The following is a 16,390-nucleotide window of genomic DNA, read 5'->3' on the forward strand; positions in this document are numbered from 1 at the left end:
TAGCCTACCTACATTTGTATTAATAATAAATCCCTCAGGCAGTGAGTTATGTGCAGCCATTGATCTGCTCAAAACAGCACTGTGGTATTGACAAATACTGTTTTGGAAACAAATACAAGCTAAAACTGTATTTATAGCCACCAGATTCTGACCTCTGACAAACAGGCAAATATCACTGCTCAGCCACGTTAATGCTACCTTTAAGGCCTCTCCAACCCAGAATGAAGCCAGTGGATGGCTGAATGTCGATTTATTTTTTAATTTTTGGTTTTATGCTTGTATATCTGTGTGTACTTTGTGAGACAATTTTGCAACTGCCTCTCTTTACAATTTTTGCATTAATGTCTCTTTTGAAAGCAAGAGGGATGTGGCACACTTGCAAACCCAAAGATACATACCATCTGTTTAGCTAACCTCACTGACAATGTTGGTGGAATGTTGTTCCTTCTTTAAAAATATATATACAATAGCAATTCAGAGGATTGAATGCCAGGTCCTTCCAAAGCAATTGACTACCAGTCTTTATTTTATCATGCTGCAAAACATAATGTGTTTTTTATTAAAGACTCTGTAAATTATGCTTTCTACCTCAAAACAACGTATTTTCTAGCATCCTCTTTGGAAAAAAGAAATCAAAAACAAACCAAAAAAACCTGTCTGCACAATTACTTCAGAGCAACATTTCCCAGTCCTTATTTTGGCTGGTTCCTGGCTGTTGCTCTGCAGTTTTCTGTAATTAATATAGATAAAAAAAAAATTGGTGACGCAGAATTAGAGGGTGTAATTTGTATTTGGGGCCAAGACAGACATGTGCATCACCAAAACAATTGAATTTATTGTTACCAAAAAATTGTTTCAGGAAATCGTCCTCCTGTCTCTGACAGTGAAGGAGAATTCAGCATGAAGCAGGCAATAACACAGACGGGGTTTATTGCCAGCACAGAGGAGCTGCGCGAGTGTCAGGGCTGGCCAATTGCTTGGGCAGAGTGGTTTGGAGAGCCGTCGGAACAGGCTTGGAAAATGTTAAGACTATCTGTCAAAATCCAAGTCCTAGACAGCTGAGATCCCTACTGCTTTAATGGCACACTGAAACTGCCTCTAAGAAAACTCCTAATGGGTAGCTGGCCAGTTTTCCCCCATCATGTTGCCTACTTTGAAGATGTCAAACCTCTTTCTTCATCTGCTTACCAGGGTGTCACTTCAAATGTCTCTGCATAACTCAACCCATTTAACTGAAATGATTCTATAAATGTCATCAAAAGTAGATAACCTCACTTACCTGGGCATCACTAGGCTTTCCTAACATTCCTACCAAAAGTCAAATTGCCTGGTGTGATGGGCGCTGTTTGTGTAACACCTAGCATCCCAGGACAGGGGAGAGAGAACACGATTTCTTCACGAGGACACTGGTCCTCTCTGTCACGACAACAGATTGATGCTACGAGGCATCATTTTGTCTTAATGGCATAATAGATACGTGTGGAAGAAGGGCAATGTGGCACAATGGCTTATGTCTGTGCACCTTCTAGGCAGACCTGTGGTACTTACTTACCTAGTTGGCCTTTGTCCAGTAAAAAGTAGCCCTGTTGCCGTCACCTCTCAACCCAGAGGGCAATTGTCAAAGGGACCCTATCTGTAAATAGCCACAATTAAAAGTTAAAAAAAAATACCAACAAAACAAAACCTAAAAATCAAACTCGCCGATGACAGACACTAAAGAACCCATCTGGTCATGTATAGCTGGTTGCTCAGTGGTATCAAACATGGCTTGGCTTCATCTGTCTCTGGAGAGGCTGCTGCTCAGGGAGTTTGTCATGGAGCTGTACCTCTTGGATGGAGGTTTCACTCCTTCCCTCCCTCCCTCCCTGCTCTCCTCGTGGCAGCACAGAGAAAGAGGGAAAGCAGGTAGAAGGAAAGCCTAATGCTAACTCGCACTGTCAGATTTTGATTGCTTTTGTGCATCACATTCCCCAACTCTGTGTCTTTGAAATAGTTAAACATTTGGGTGATGGCACTGCAGAAACTGAAGCACCTGCAGCACTTCATGTGCAGGACCCTAACAGCAAGCATGATTCCCAAATCCAAGCAACCTCAACAGCTAGCCCAGGAAGCCAAGCTGAGCTGATGTACAGTCCCATACAGATCCTACCTCCAAAAAACCAGGTAATCTGAGCAGCAGACGATGCTGGGACACCTAAACATCACCTTCTGGCATCACCCCATGCAAGTGTAGCCCCTTCTGGAGCTGCCGAAACATGACAGCGGACATGTAGGATGGTGACCGGCTGCTGTGTTAGTTGGGAAAGTATTTTCAGCCGTAAAAGAGCAGCCCTTTCGTCTTGGGTTATTTGCATTTCCTGCACTCCCATCTGTCCTTGCATCCTCCCCTAGACTTTGCTTCCCCTCTCTGAGACAACAGCAACTGAAACTGTCTGGTCCTAAAATGGCGGGCGGCTCTGGCCTGCCCCTTCTTGTGCAGCAGGTTTTCCATGGCTGAGTGTGACTGCTCTTTGCCTATAATATACTCATTTGTTAAGTCTCAGTTTGAATATGAGTAAATGCTGAAATAATTTTCCTAGTTTCCAGTCATCGACACGAGCAAGTGCATTGTGAAAGCTTGTTTTTCCACCTTCCCTTTCCCCCTCCAGCACACTCTGCAGTTCCTAAAATAGCCCCCCACAGACCCTTTTGTCTTCAAAGCCTTTGCAGCCCTTTTGCTCCCATTATGCGAAAACAGGAGCAAGCCCTTTCTTTCTGGCCTGGCAGGATGAAGGGGTGGGATGGGTGTGGAGGCGTGTTTGCGTGCCAGAGAGTGAACAACTATGAATAGGGCCAGCTGGCCACTCTTGTGCCCATTTTTCCATCGTTTCCATCTGATATTCCCTGCTCATTGTAATTTTGCAGGCCACATTCACTAACACAAAAAGACTAGGGAGCAAGCAAATGCACAGATATTTAAAGGGAAAAGCTTTATTTCTTATTTTCTTAGATCATAGTGGACTGTAAAACAACAGGGAACAATGAGATCAACCTTTAATAAGCTTGTTTTCCTTTTTTTTGCAGTTAAGCTTCTTTTTTTTTTTTTTGGTATAAATCAAAACAGACCAACCAACCAGGAAATTTTTCTCACAAAAACATGCTTTTTAATAAAAAAAGAGAATAATGTTTATTGAGAGGAATTGTTTTCTGGATATGTACATTACTAATGCAGGAGGATTATGCTAACAGAAAATGCCAAACATCATGATTTGACTTCCAAAGTGTGGACGGTCCAAAGAGCAATGTCCTCAGAGCAATGTCTAAGTAAGTCAACTGGAACAAGTGAACAGCGTTTTTTTATTTTTTTACAACAAATTACCAGCCATTATGACTGAAGACCTGACACATAATAACCTGCAGTGAGATGTACAGAAATCCATAAGACAACATAGAATTTATACAAGAAGGTAACAGTGTAAGAATTTCCTCCATAAAATGGAAGCATGTTCTAGACAGATAGTTTTGGAAAAACGAAAAAAAAAAAAAAGGCAGGAAAATACTAACATCGGATAACCTCAGTTCACAGTGAATGCCAGTCTTCCTGGGTCCAAATGCTACCTGTTATCTTTCTCTGCATCCTTTCTGCCTACCCTCAATAAATCCCGTTATCATTGCAATGTAACAAAAATTACTTTTATCTGAGCCTTCCTCTTCTATTGCCTCTTCGCTGCAGCTCTTGTCAACTTGCACTTTACACAAAAAGTGCAAACGTAGACATACCCTCAAGTGAAAGACATATACCTTCTCAGCATGAGTGGTACTAATTGCAGCTAATTATTTCAGCATTGAGTAATGCTACACAACACATCGTACGAACCCTGTTATGCAAACTCAATAGCAATAATTTGAGGAGGGGAGAACAGGGAGATTAATAATTGCCACCAGTTAAGTTTCCCATGGGCTGCAGTGCTTTGAAGCAATTTCTTCCCCTGCCTGCCTTTTGGTTTTAGTTTTCTTTTTCATCCAGAAACAGTGGAGGATACTCGGAAGAGGTAACAAGTTGATTTTTATGCCTCACTTCCACTGTGACCCTCCCAGAGAGGAGGCAATACGAAACTAAAGACCATATTTTTTGCTTTCAATTTTCACTTCCACGTGCTTTTCTTTACAAGCGGTGTGTGACTCGGGCTCAGTCTGGGTTGCACACTCCCGACTGCCAGACGCAAGCCACTGTGGGGCTTTGCTCCACCTCCAACAAGCCTTACAAACACTCTTTCTGAATTGACTTTTACTTAAGGGTTAAAGCCTTTGTCCCACCCCGAAGTATGCAGAGGATTTCATTACTAATAATCAGGTTTGGGGCTGTGGGAAGGAGAGCCTGTGTTCCCATCAGCTGCATTTTGGTTAGCATACCCCTAAGAGAATTGCCTCACCTCTCAAAGGGGAACAGTTTCCATTGGCCAATTCACAAAGTCAAAGAAGAAAAAAAAAGTTTGATTCTCTGTCTTCTACTTAGTGGGACATACATACATTTCCATTTTTCAGCAGTGTACTCTCTGCAGTATCTCCCACTAAATAATAATGTGGTAAATGGTGGTTCCCTAAACAGTAATTTTTGCATCTGCAGTCTTTCTCATGTTTTTGATAAAAGCTTCCTTCTGTCATATACATCCTACTCCATAAACATTATCAGAAGAAGACCGCGATGGTTTAATTTTATTTTGAAAATTACTCCAGAGTTTCAGATTTGCTGTCTTCTGTGCTTGAAGGAGTTTACATCTCCCTGTGGTTCAGTAAGTCTATGGGGTTCAGCTTCGGTACCTTTCAAGCTTTGACCAAAGGGCAAGTGCAGTGGTGAAAATCAACTTCACATTCTGCGCGGAGCAACTGAAGAGCTGGAGCTAGCAAGCCTGGCACGACTTACTTACCTCTCGGCTTGTAGCTCTGGAAAGGTTTACTAGCGTGGTCTAAGTGAACTGTGCGCTGGCTAGACAGGCTTGGGTGATAAGCAGACACAAAGGCTAGGTATGACACAGACCAGCTCGTGCCAACGCACCTCGCTAACCGGTGCATCTGTGGTCAGCCAGAAGAATGCTGCTGCCTGTTAGTGCCCACTGTAGTACCATTATCATGCAACTGGCCAGTAAATATGGACTGAGATTATTGACCTGAGATGGACTTGGGTTACTGAGACAGATACCAAGAACTGGATGGCATCAGCCAACCACTTCCAGCTCTTTGGTTCTCCCAAGTAGTTCAAGCAAATGAACTCAGGAAACGGTGGAGTGTGGGCTGTATTTCAGATAAAAATTAGCCAATAGAAGACGTAACATTTTTGCACTTAAAACAGCAGGACTTTGAATGTGTTCTCTTACTGTCAAAGCAATGTCCAGCTGAAGGAGTCATAAGGAACTCTGTATCACTGGTACCAACGTTGAAAAACTGCTTGACATGAGCTAGCCAACATGGGGAGTGGTGTAACGCCATGTCACCATCTCTAATTACTTATGTTTATCCATAACATCAATTTGTAGAGTGAGTGGCTTGAAGAAGCCTGAAAACAAACATGGCCTCATTTACTGGAAGCTGAATCCCCAAAACTCTTGCTCAGTTTCATAAGGATTGAAAGTGCTGGGCAGGGGGTATTCCATGCTTTGGAAGACAGAAATCTGTGAGACGTCAATTATTTGCAGTATTTTGGCAGGAGGAATTTGAAAAAAATTGCCCTTGAATCTATGACACATTTTCTCTTGGATTCTAGGAAATTCTTCTTTTGACAGATTAAAAAAAAGTGCAAAAGAACTAAAATGTGCTGGAATCAATAAAAGCAGGGGGAAATGGAAACTAAAAGGTAAGGGGAACCCTTGTTGCAGTGAGATCAGGTGTGGCTGCCGTAACGTAGGCAGCAATCAGCAGTAAGTGCGTGCGTGGCAACGTTCAGCTCTTGGCACCTGGCAAAGGTGAAACAGCAGAAACTGCAGCTGCTCTGGTTAAATTCACTCAGAGAACTTTAGTTAGTAGTCTAGATAATAACAATTTATAATACCACAATCTGTATCAATAAGAAATGCTGCTGAGAAATTGGTTGACTCTGTGCTCTTTCAAACTTCAGATAATCTTTAGGACACATCTTGAATTTGTTGCTCTGGCTTTTATGAATGATAAAAGCATCTAAGTAGGAGTTGCAGGACTTGGCTTCTGACTATTGAGGTGACCATAGCTAATATGTGCCTATTAAGCATAACTGTCCCCTGAAGGAAAACGTATTCAGCTGAAGAGAACATGGAACAAGGAAGGGTGTATGAAAGTCAAGATAATACAGAGATAAAAACAGGAACTCATCACCCACCCTGATTTTACCTCAAAAATGGACCCATCAAAATTTCCCAATGAAACTTCTTACTCTTGAAAAAAAAAATACTGTCTGGTGAGACTTTTATCTATTTGAAATTCTAACTGCAAAATACATTAGAAGTATTCAAATATTTCAAAAGATTGTGACAGTTTAAAACTTTTTAATCTTTATTCAGTTCCAAACTAAACTTTAAATTCCACCTGGGGAATAGCAAGACCGTGTTCTAGCTTGTTCTATTGAAACCAGTGCTAAACAGATAAAATATGAACTTGCAATTACCTCTCCCTGTGAAAGTGTTGGTCATTCAGTAAAGATATATTCCTGATCACATTTTTTTTTTATTTTCACAGAAGCAAAGGCTGTAATTAAAAAAAAACCAGCCAACAAAACCCAACACTGAGTCGAATCTATAAAGTGGATTACCGTAGAATATGGAGAAAATGACCTTCCAAAGTTAAAGGAGAAGCTGAAAGAGCCAATAATTGAAATGTCATAGGAGGAACTGAGCTGGTAAGAAAAAGCAAATATTTAAAGATGAGACATATTTAACAAGTCACTGGATTACTTTCCCTACCGAGTTCATCAGAAGCAAATATATTTCTATTTGATGTCAGCGACATCAGGTAGAATCTGACTAACCTTACGGGTGTACAACAGCCTTGGAGGCCTGTTTAGCTGAGAATAGTTTTGATGTAGAAGTTCCATCAGTGAATGTACATTTTTCAGTGAGGTAGATCCACCTTGGTGCTGAAGACAAGCAATTGGATTTTATGAAAGAAAGTTGTAATTGCTGTACAAATGACTGTTTGTTCTTCCATCTTTTACTGCTTGCTCTGAAGGAGCTGCTCTTCTAGCAGAACCCAGCTCTTTTATTGCAAGCTAAGTATGAGACACTCCTGTCACTTGACATACACATGATGTATGTCCCTTCAGGGAGCTGTTTCCGAGTTTTGCTCTTCTCTTTCACTGGTTTCTCACCATCTCTCCTCCATGGAAATATCGTCATGATTAAGCCAACAATCAAAAATTAAAATTAGATTGAGATTTCAAGGTGATTCCTTCTCTGTTTTCTTCACCTCCAGCCCAACTGCACAGGCTTAGAAAAGGCGTATACTTTCACCTTTTCAGTCTACTGATTCAAACTGCAAGATGCCTTAGATTGTGAATAGCTTCCTATTCAAAGGGTTGGGTCTTAGAAGGCCTTAATTTAATTTTTTTAAAAAGCTAGGAATAGGTCTTCAGACAGAGTCTATCTACACAATGCTTTGAAATGATTAAGAATTCCTGTTCCTCCTTATTCTTCCTAATGACACAGTGGGAACAAAGGTGTTCAATGGAAAGATGCCAGTACGCAGTGAGGATAGATGGACGGTCCTGCTCTGTGCTTGGTACCTCCCTGCCCATTCTCATGAGGCAGCCGGGACCTCAGGGAGACAAGTCAGTGAAACGAGGGCTGCATTCCTCATCACAGACCAAACCACTGTGCAGGCGGTATTCCCGTAGGATTGCTGCCCGCTGGCAGGTGTCACTGCCTGCACTGGCTCTCCCGCCCCATGGCCATGGACAGCCCCAATTGCTACTATCCTCACTAGTATCTGAAAGGTTCACCTTCAGCGCCTCTTTCATTGGACTAGCTTGTGGAATTAACGTATGCGTTCAATACTGCAAAATCTTAGCCATAAATGTCAGTTCAGTCTGATTTTTATCTTTATGTGCACTACTTTTAAGAAGAAACAAACATAAAAATTGGGTTATTTAAGATGGCAGAGTATACACACTCCTAATAACACTAATGACAATGTCTGTTCCATTATATTAAATGAAAAAACATATTAGTATATGTTTACAGTAGCCCATGATTTAATTTACACACAAATGAATTGGTTAAATTTACAATTTAAACAGTATATCATCTGTATGTACATCCTAGCCTGTATTTGGACAGTTCCTACATTATTATTGTTACACTGATAAAATTAATGTATTAAAGGAATATGTAAAGCCCAGCCTAAGCGTCTTCATTGAGCACTCAACACATGGCATTTTAGTGACTGAAAGGGGAAAAAAAATTAAACAATTTGCATACTTCAGTACTGTAGCAAATGACTGCATTGACAAGGTCACCATGGTACATTGACATTGCCCACACCAGATCCAACTTCTAAAAATCCTCCAGTATTTGCACGGTGATGACTGTAAAACCTCATTCAGTGTCAGACTCTTAAGGTGTTTTCCCTCTTGCCTGTTTAATAAGCAATTTATTTTTTTTAATTAAGAATTCAGTATGCTTTTAATTTACATAGGGAAAAAAGCTTGAGTGCTCTGGGGTTTTTGTGGTAACATGGCTAGCTGTATTAAATGCCATTTCTTCTACTACGCACATAACTGTATCTCCAATGGTAGCTCTCAATGAATCAGATAACCAGCAATTTCTTTTGTAATCAGAACCTAATTAGGTTGTTGTTTACAGTATCAGTGATCAATAGCTTTTATTCGGGATCACACTGTGTCAAAGCTCTAATAATTGGTATTAAATGTAACAGAGATTCTGTCATCAAACCAAATGTAAAAAAAATCTTCAAAAAGTATGTACTATACTGGGAGGTTATTAAAATTCCCAATACTGCTTAAAATGTGTAATGTGTTGAATACAAATGATATTTTAAAGAAAGTTTTGTGGATCAAAGATGGAATTAATAATTGTGATGCTTATGAATTTGTTTTGAAAATATTTTTAATGGATAATGTCAGACTTTTGAATTATAATGCTATGTTCATTAGTATTTCAGTAAGTTATACTATCAACTCCTTTTGACATAAAAGGATTTTATTTATTTTTTTAAATCATGAATCTCGTAATCTCTTTTCTGTTGTCCCTAGATTTCAATAATTTGATTAGCTTCTACAGGAAGAGCAACAAGAACCACATGGGCTTTGCTGGTAATGATGTGCCATATATTTCTTCTCCAAAAGCAGCCCTGTTGCCTTTGAAAGTAATTTGCAGTTTCTTATCAGCACAGAATTAAAGAGTAATATTGTCTAATTTGTTATGTCCAGTGGCACAGAGCATCGTAGAATTCTACCACGTACACAGTGCTTTGAAACCCGTATTATGTGACCATAATCAAGGGTACATAAATGAATTTCAGAATTTATGAAAGTATTTATTATTAGCTAAGAAAAAAGCAAAAGATGAACTTGTCAATAGGTTTAATGATCTCTTAGTAAGATGTGAATTTTGCACACTCCCAAGCTTCACTGCAGTTTATAAAACAGCTATTCATACTTTATAGTTGAATTGCAAATAACTGATCTGGACATTTCAGAGCAGGACGGGGCATCATTGTGTAAGTCTCCATGTAAATCTGTAAATTCAACATGATGAACTCCTTGCTTGGTGAAGTTATCTTCTACTTTCAATAGAAACAAAAAGTGATTACTGTTGATAATTTAGACAAAACTGCTTGTAACAGTCAACAAGCCATCACAGACAGCCCTTAGGAGAAATGCTGCCCATGTGATGACATTTAAAGCTTTAAAGAATTCCTTCTAGATACCACAGAAAATCACCGTGAGCCAGCACAGGCTGTCAATGCCACTGAATGAAAACCAAAGCGATCAAATCATATATACCAGCAATATTGCCATCCAAACCATTAAAACAATTTATGGAACTGGTCTTGCAAACAGTTCATCATGTCAGTGATGCCAAGGTCTGCAGTAGGAACTGCCAGGGTGCGAAAAGCCTGTCAGAGGGGTGAGTGTGCATGACGCTGCCTTGTAATTGGATCAACCATCCTTTTGTGTTGATTTTAGCAGTCTTAGAAATAAAACACAGTTTAAATGATATTCTACTATGTCTTTTCCCTCTACAATGTTGTGATAAGAGAAGTAAGGCATGAAGTTCCTGTAATTTTTTGAGCTGACATTATCAGCTATGTATAAACAGATAATGCTGGTTTAGTAGAGCAAATAAATTGTATGCCATTTGTTTATTAAACAAACAGTATCATAACTGGACTATATTACCACAATGGAAGCATAGAAGACCATTGACTGTACAGCTGAAACTTACAGCTGAAACAAAATTTGTTTCTACCATTTATCCTCAAATTTAAAGAAATAGATCTTTATCAAGCTTTCACAATGGCTGCTTCTTGTTAATTTAAAGAATCTCCACCCTTGTTAAGGCTAGATGATTATAATTAAGAGATAAATGTACTGTTAGAAAGTTCTATATCACACTCTATTTTTATGAGAATATAACTGAAAGACGTACATTACACCTGTACGTGAATTATAATGGCTTCTCAGCGGGGAATGCAGAATCACTTACAGTACGTAAACATTTAAAGAGGAAAATGCTAATACACTGAAAGAGTTTAACATCAGTAGCAATTTATCAAGTGAAGAAGTTTCATGAAGTCCACTCTCTGGGAGAACATTCACCATTAGACAAACACCTGGCATCCTCGATAGCCTGAAGTTCAATCAATTTGAAAACCAAAACCATTCAATGAGATAAACAGGATCTTAAGAAAACTGCCATCCTCCTTCTCTGGTAAAAGCCAGAATTAAAATAATTATTAGTAAAATAATCCAACCAGGTCGCTTTACAGGCAAATTTACACACTGTCTCTTTAAAACACTGCATGCCCAAAAGCCTTTTGGGTTTGGAATGTAGCACTGCACCAAGTATTTCACAAAGCCTCTAAATATCACAAGAAGCTTTTTTAGAGAGAGAAAAAAAAAAAAAAATCCAGCTGACTGAAACTGTTCTAGCAGGAGTGCCTCAGCTTAGCTCCCAGATCTGGAATTCCAGATAAACAACAGAGGACAGGAAACAGATTTTTTTTTTTTTTTTAACACGTCCTTTTGCAATGCAGCTACAAGACGACTGATGAGCTTAGGAACAAACAGAGTGAGAGTGCAAGTGTCATCAGAGTGAGCGGTGTGCTTAGATAGAAGCTTGTAGGAACAGCAGGTGAATTCTCCGAAGATATGTGACTGGTGGAGACTCCTGCTGCGTTGTCTTTCCCAATAGCATTCTGCAAGACACAATACTTCCCTTGGTCACCATTACACATTTCCATTGCAAAATATTTAAATCTACTTCTTGAAATTCATCTTTTGTTTGTGTCCCACCCTCCAGTTACCTATATATCACCGTCACAGATGGAAAGATACAAAAGGCCAAAAAAACCCCATACGTCCAAATGACAGTGTTTTAAAGCCAGTCCAAAGGATAAAAACACCAGTTCAGCACAATTAAAACAAACAAACAGATGTAAGTATAAAAAAAAAAACCCTGCTTTAGCAATGGTTCCATGTGTAAAACCTACCTTTTTAAAGTAAGACTTTTTTTTTAGCAATCTGTGTTTACTGGCAATCACGCAAGTTTATTTTAAAAAGCAAATGCAGGACCCACAGAGAAACTGCAACTTCGCCACTGTCAACTGAACAACGTTGTTTCACAGCAAGTTACTTCTGGATAACAATAAATAAATTCTAATCCATGGGATCAGAAAAAACAAAGAGGGTTTTTTTAAAAAAAATTATGAAAATTTCCTTTCCACACCTTTTTCCCTTAATTGCTGCATTATTTACATTCCTTGTCTTCTTTGCTACCAATAATTAACCAGTATGTATGTGCAAGTACAGACGGGCAAATTATAGCAAACCATTTAAGGAAGAAGTGCAGCAGGAATATCTCTCATTGCTATCAGCCTCAGTAAAAAGAAAAAAACCTAACAGGCATAATCACAGAAGTAGAACAATTTAGACTCTGAAGGTCATTAAATCCAACCTACTGCATGCAAAGTTGCTCAAAACCTGTCCACTCAGGATTTGAAAATCCCCAAGGATGCAGCTTCTACAGACGGGACAAGCCTCCCCCATCCTGGAGAGGCAATGGGCCGTGGAACTAGAAGTACCCAGACAACCAGATACAAAGAATGAGCACAGAGCATCAGTTTCCACAGAATCTACAGAGCCAGGGAGGCATTCATGGATAAATCTCCATGCTATTCCCTCTCTTGGACATCCCTGCTAGGACTGGCTAACTGGAAGGCCTTGAGATGCGAACTGTTAGAAGTGGTGGAGGCATTGGGGGAACGATCACAATATGCTTTCTTATACTCCACCCTGTGCATTTGCTTTTTGGAAACATCGTAGGCAGAGTATGGGATAAAATGGACCAGTAGTTCTTATGGTAAAGGTATAGTTATAAAGCCTTCTTCGTGTAAGGTCTTTTAGCCCGCACAACATGTCCACAGATCTGTTAACATCACTGCATTTTTTTCCCTCACATGTTATTAGGCTTCATTCTAGTATCTACAGGGATTTCCCCAGAGAACCTAAAGAATTAGGAATGGGCTATAGAACTGTCATCGTTTAGAAGAACTGGGCAAATCTGGACAGGTGAAGGACAACCCCGAGAGATATGGTCACATCCTTCTGTGGTGGCTTATGCCTGTACAGCTGGTCTTGCTCCAATGCCTAGGTCATATGCTTCCACATTGTAAAAATTAATTTATGTACGTCAGTAATTATTAAGCTTCCTGAGAGACTCAGTGCAAAGGATGTGGACTGACAGACACGGAAACTGATGTAATGTTTACCTCTGAGAGGGGGCCTTGGAGGTCAGGCTGAGCAAACTACTCAAACCACACTGGAGGTTCAGGTCTCCTGGGGCTGTCAGTCTGTCTCCTGAAGTATGAGCATCACATCTCCTGATGTGAACATCATGCCCTAAATTTTTCATTTTTGTTAGCCACAGAATGATGTCCAGTATGATTCTGTATATTTGCTAGAAGTCATATTATCTTGTGTTCCTGTAGATTATTAACTAAGTATACTTGTTAGCTGCAATGGTAATTACCATCTGCCTAAACATGCACCACCCAGCTATTAAAATATAAAGTCATCAGAGGCCACTTTGAGCCCAGCTTTGAATTTCTAAGATCATTCTTTGCTACATTATGGTATCCAAACATAACAATACCAACAAAACTTTAGTGTTGGGTAAACTCATTATAATCTTGACAAACTTTGAATATTTTGTATTATGGGGACACACCTGCCCTGTGAAATATACAGGATCCACACTCTTACCTCATTAAGACAGAGCTCTGTATCTACAGATTCATTGGATTTCCGCTTCTTCTGTGCCTATGAACAAATGCAAAATTTATTCCCTATACAATTTACACATACAGCAGCACAAAACAATGAGATAAATTCACATGGGTTGTCACACTCCTATAATTTTGACAGTGACTTGCACATGATTAGCAAATAAACTCTCCAAATGTAAGTCTATGTTTTTCAATAACATTCACATTCTATTTGAATTTACAGCAAAACTTCACACAGTCAGCTAAGGGTACTTAGTAATTACAATTATGAGTGCATTGACTGCAGAGAACATGTTATGTTGTGTGGCCCCTTAAAAATGGTGCTGGATCTTCATGAGAAGACATGAAACATGACAGTTAATAATTACCATAATACCACTGCATAGTAAGAAAAAAATATATCGTATGCCTCCCTTTTAGGAAAACATACAACACAGCAGTATTTTACCCTTGATTATTTTTGCAATTTCTCCAAGTATTATTATGAAAATATAATGTTAATATACTGCATGGCCGCCACAGTCTCTTCTAGAAAGTTACAAAAAGAACATTTAATGTCTTTTAACATATATACCTATAAGTCAAATTGAGCTGTTTGCTTATATTGCGTTCAATGATTATTTTACATGGAGTATTATAAAATGCAGGAACATTTCAAATGATCAAAACCACAAAAATGAATCTGCTCTATCTTCAGCCCTCTCTTATGATGAGCAAGCATCTGTTGCTATTACTGTGTGCTCTTCACATTGACTCAAGTAAGAAACATTTCTGGTGGCAGCATCACACGAAATGAAAGCAATAGTGTGTATTCTGGCTAGCATCACAAGGTGTTTAATATTTCCATTGCTCAAGTGAACATGACTGGGCTGTGAGTTTTCTGCTTCCCTGCAACAGCAATATCAATCCTCGTGGTGCTGAAGATGTTTTCAATAAATGGTGCTGTGGTTGATTTAAGTACTTCAATGATTCTCAATATGATTTCTTTCTTTGTGCATTCCAGAAAAATAAGCAGCACTCTTTTATAGGAGCTACTAGTGTTAAATGTACAATCACGTTGTACACCAGAAGACATGGATTTATACTCTGAAACTACTGGCTGCACTGAGCCCACCCAATACTTCCACCTGAAGTTTTGTTGGAATTGCAATTTATTTTCTGAAAAAAAATGAGGATCTGAATCTCACTGTGTTGCCTTCATTTTATACTGCAGAATCCCACTGGTTTTGGCAGAGATGGACTGGACTAAAGCTGATGTGAGGAAGTGCTGAGCATTCTGATTTCATACCCTCAAAAAATTCAGTTCCATGTATGACTATTTTATTTTATATGAGCGCCATTGGTGCTACCTATGGATAAAAAATAGTCTTCGACCTAATTACTGATTTTAGAATCGAAATGAAGAATGGAACTTGTCATTAGGAAGCACACTCTGCTTTTCATGACACTTTTATATTTATAAACAGATATACTAGAGATAACTGAAAAACTAAACCAGCTGGGATTTAAGAGAAAGACAGCTTAGCTATAGTAAGAACGCACACCGTATATATGTTGGTAGTTTTCAAATATACGACAAAATAATAGCTCAGTTCATTAATAACCCCCCTCCGTGAAATCTCTCTCTTATATACCCTTTCTTCTAATTAGTCCTATTAAAGTGGTCATGGTAAGCATAAATTAAGCTATCTAAATGGAAAAAGAAATGCCTGGAAGTAAATCTGCTACAGCAAGAAGCAACACAGTGAAGCATGCTTGCAGTGGTGGTGGTATTCACAGGGGTCAGGAAACTTCTTTTAGGGGCAGCTGGGTAGATTTCAACTCCTAAACAGCTGCCTCCAAGGAGATGGGTAAAGAAGGAGAAACTGGATTTCAGTCCTGATTTTCTTATGTCCTAAACACCCGTAGTACATTGAATTGGAATGTGAGGCTTCAGATTCAGAGGTTCAGATCTTAACAGTGCTGTAACGATTATACAAGCTTCGTTTTCTTAGTTTGTCATTCAGTGCTAAACTTCCCAGTCCACAGAAGCATCTGTCTATTGGAAACGCTGTGCTTTGCTGCTTACGCCTGCTTTGGATTCATAACACTGTGCAAACTACAAGTCTACACTTGGTAGTTGGTCTCAACACCAAAGTTAGAATTTATGTTCTTCCTATACTGTGTTTCTCAAATGAGAAAAGAGGAAAAATATCATTATTTTGTCTGTATGCAGTAAAGTCTTCCTTTACTTCATTCAGCCTGATAAACAATAGAGTGCAGCAGCTTAAACATATTTACCTTAGAGAACACTATTTTAAGAGTACAATCAACACCTAGAAACAAAATCAACATAAAAAAAGCTTTTCAATCATTTTGATCAATACTCCCTAGCTTTCATTTGGAAGGTAATGCTTCTGTGTATCCATATACTTATTGTAGTCATTCTAACATCAACAACACTTACTCACATGCATTCTATATTATGAAGTCCTCCTTTCTTAGAATTGAAAAGTAATTTCAATAATCAGGCAGGCTTTTCTCTTATCAAAACCGAAAGGACAATATTTTCCATTTAAAAATACAGCAAAAACACAACCTCTTTTGGTGAGGTGAAGGCAAAGGGAAAGCAAAACTATTATTTTGAGTATGAGATGAAACATTGTATGCCAAGTTTCAAATTGGAAGAGTACATTTTTACTGTTGAGTTATAAACCTGTAAAAATGGGCTATAACAGAAATGCTGGCATGGGCTACAACAGTACATCACTAAATCACAAGTAATGGAAAAAAACCTGAAACAACCTACATGTTGAAGAGAGTGCTACAGAAAGCGTATGCCCTTTAATTACAATCTAAAGGGAAAACTCTTCCTGCCCTGTTCTTGGGCAGAAATGGCTCCACTTTTAGCAGAACTGCTGTATTTGTGCTAGCAAGTAAA

The 16,390-nt window shown here is 39.0% G+C and overlaps 1 protein-coding gene across 1 annotated transcript in view; it reads right to left on the reverse strand.

The window, feature by feature from the left end:
- Window positions 1–3,069: 3,069 nt before the first annotated feature.
- Window positions 3,070–16,390, reverse strand: part of GFRA1 (GDNF family receptor alpha 1) — a 149,814-nt gene continuing 136,493 nt past the window's right edge. Inside the window, exons 8-9 of the mRNA XM_080403271.1 lie at window positions 13,448–13,504; window positions 3,070–11,382 (exon numbers count right to left, since the gene is read on the reverse strand). Of these exons, the coding sequence (XP_080259397.1) occupies window positions 11,221–11,382; window positions 13,448–13,504 (219 nt within the window). The 3' untranslated portion in view covers window positions 3,070–11,220. The remainder of the gene's footprint in view (window positions 11,383–13,447; window positions 13,505–16,390) is intronic.

The sequence above is a fragment of the Falco punctatus genome (assembly GCF_963210335.1).
Source record: "Falco punctatus genome assembly, chromosome: 9".
Taxonomy (NCBI): Eukaryota; Metazoa; Chordata; class Aves; order Falconiformes; family Falconidae; genus Falco; species Falco punctatus.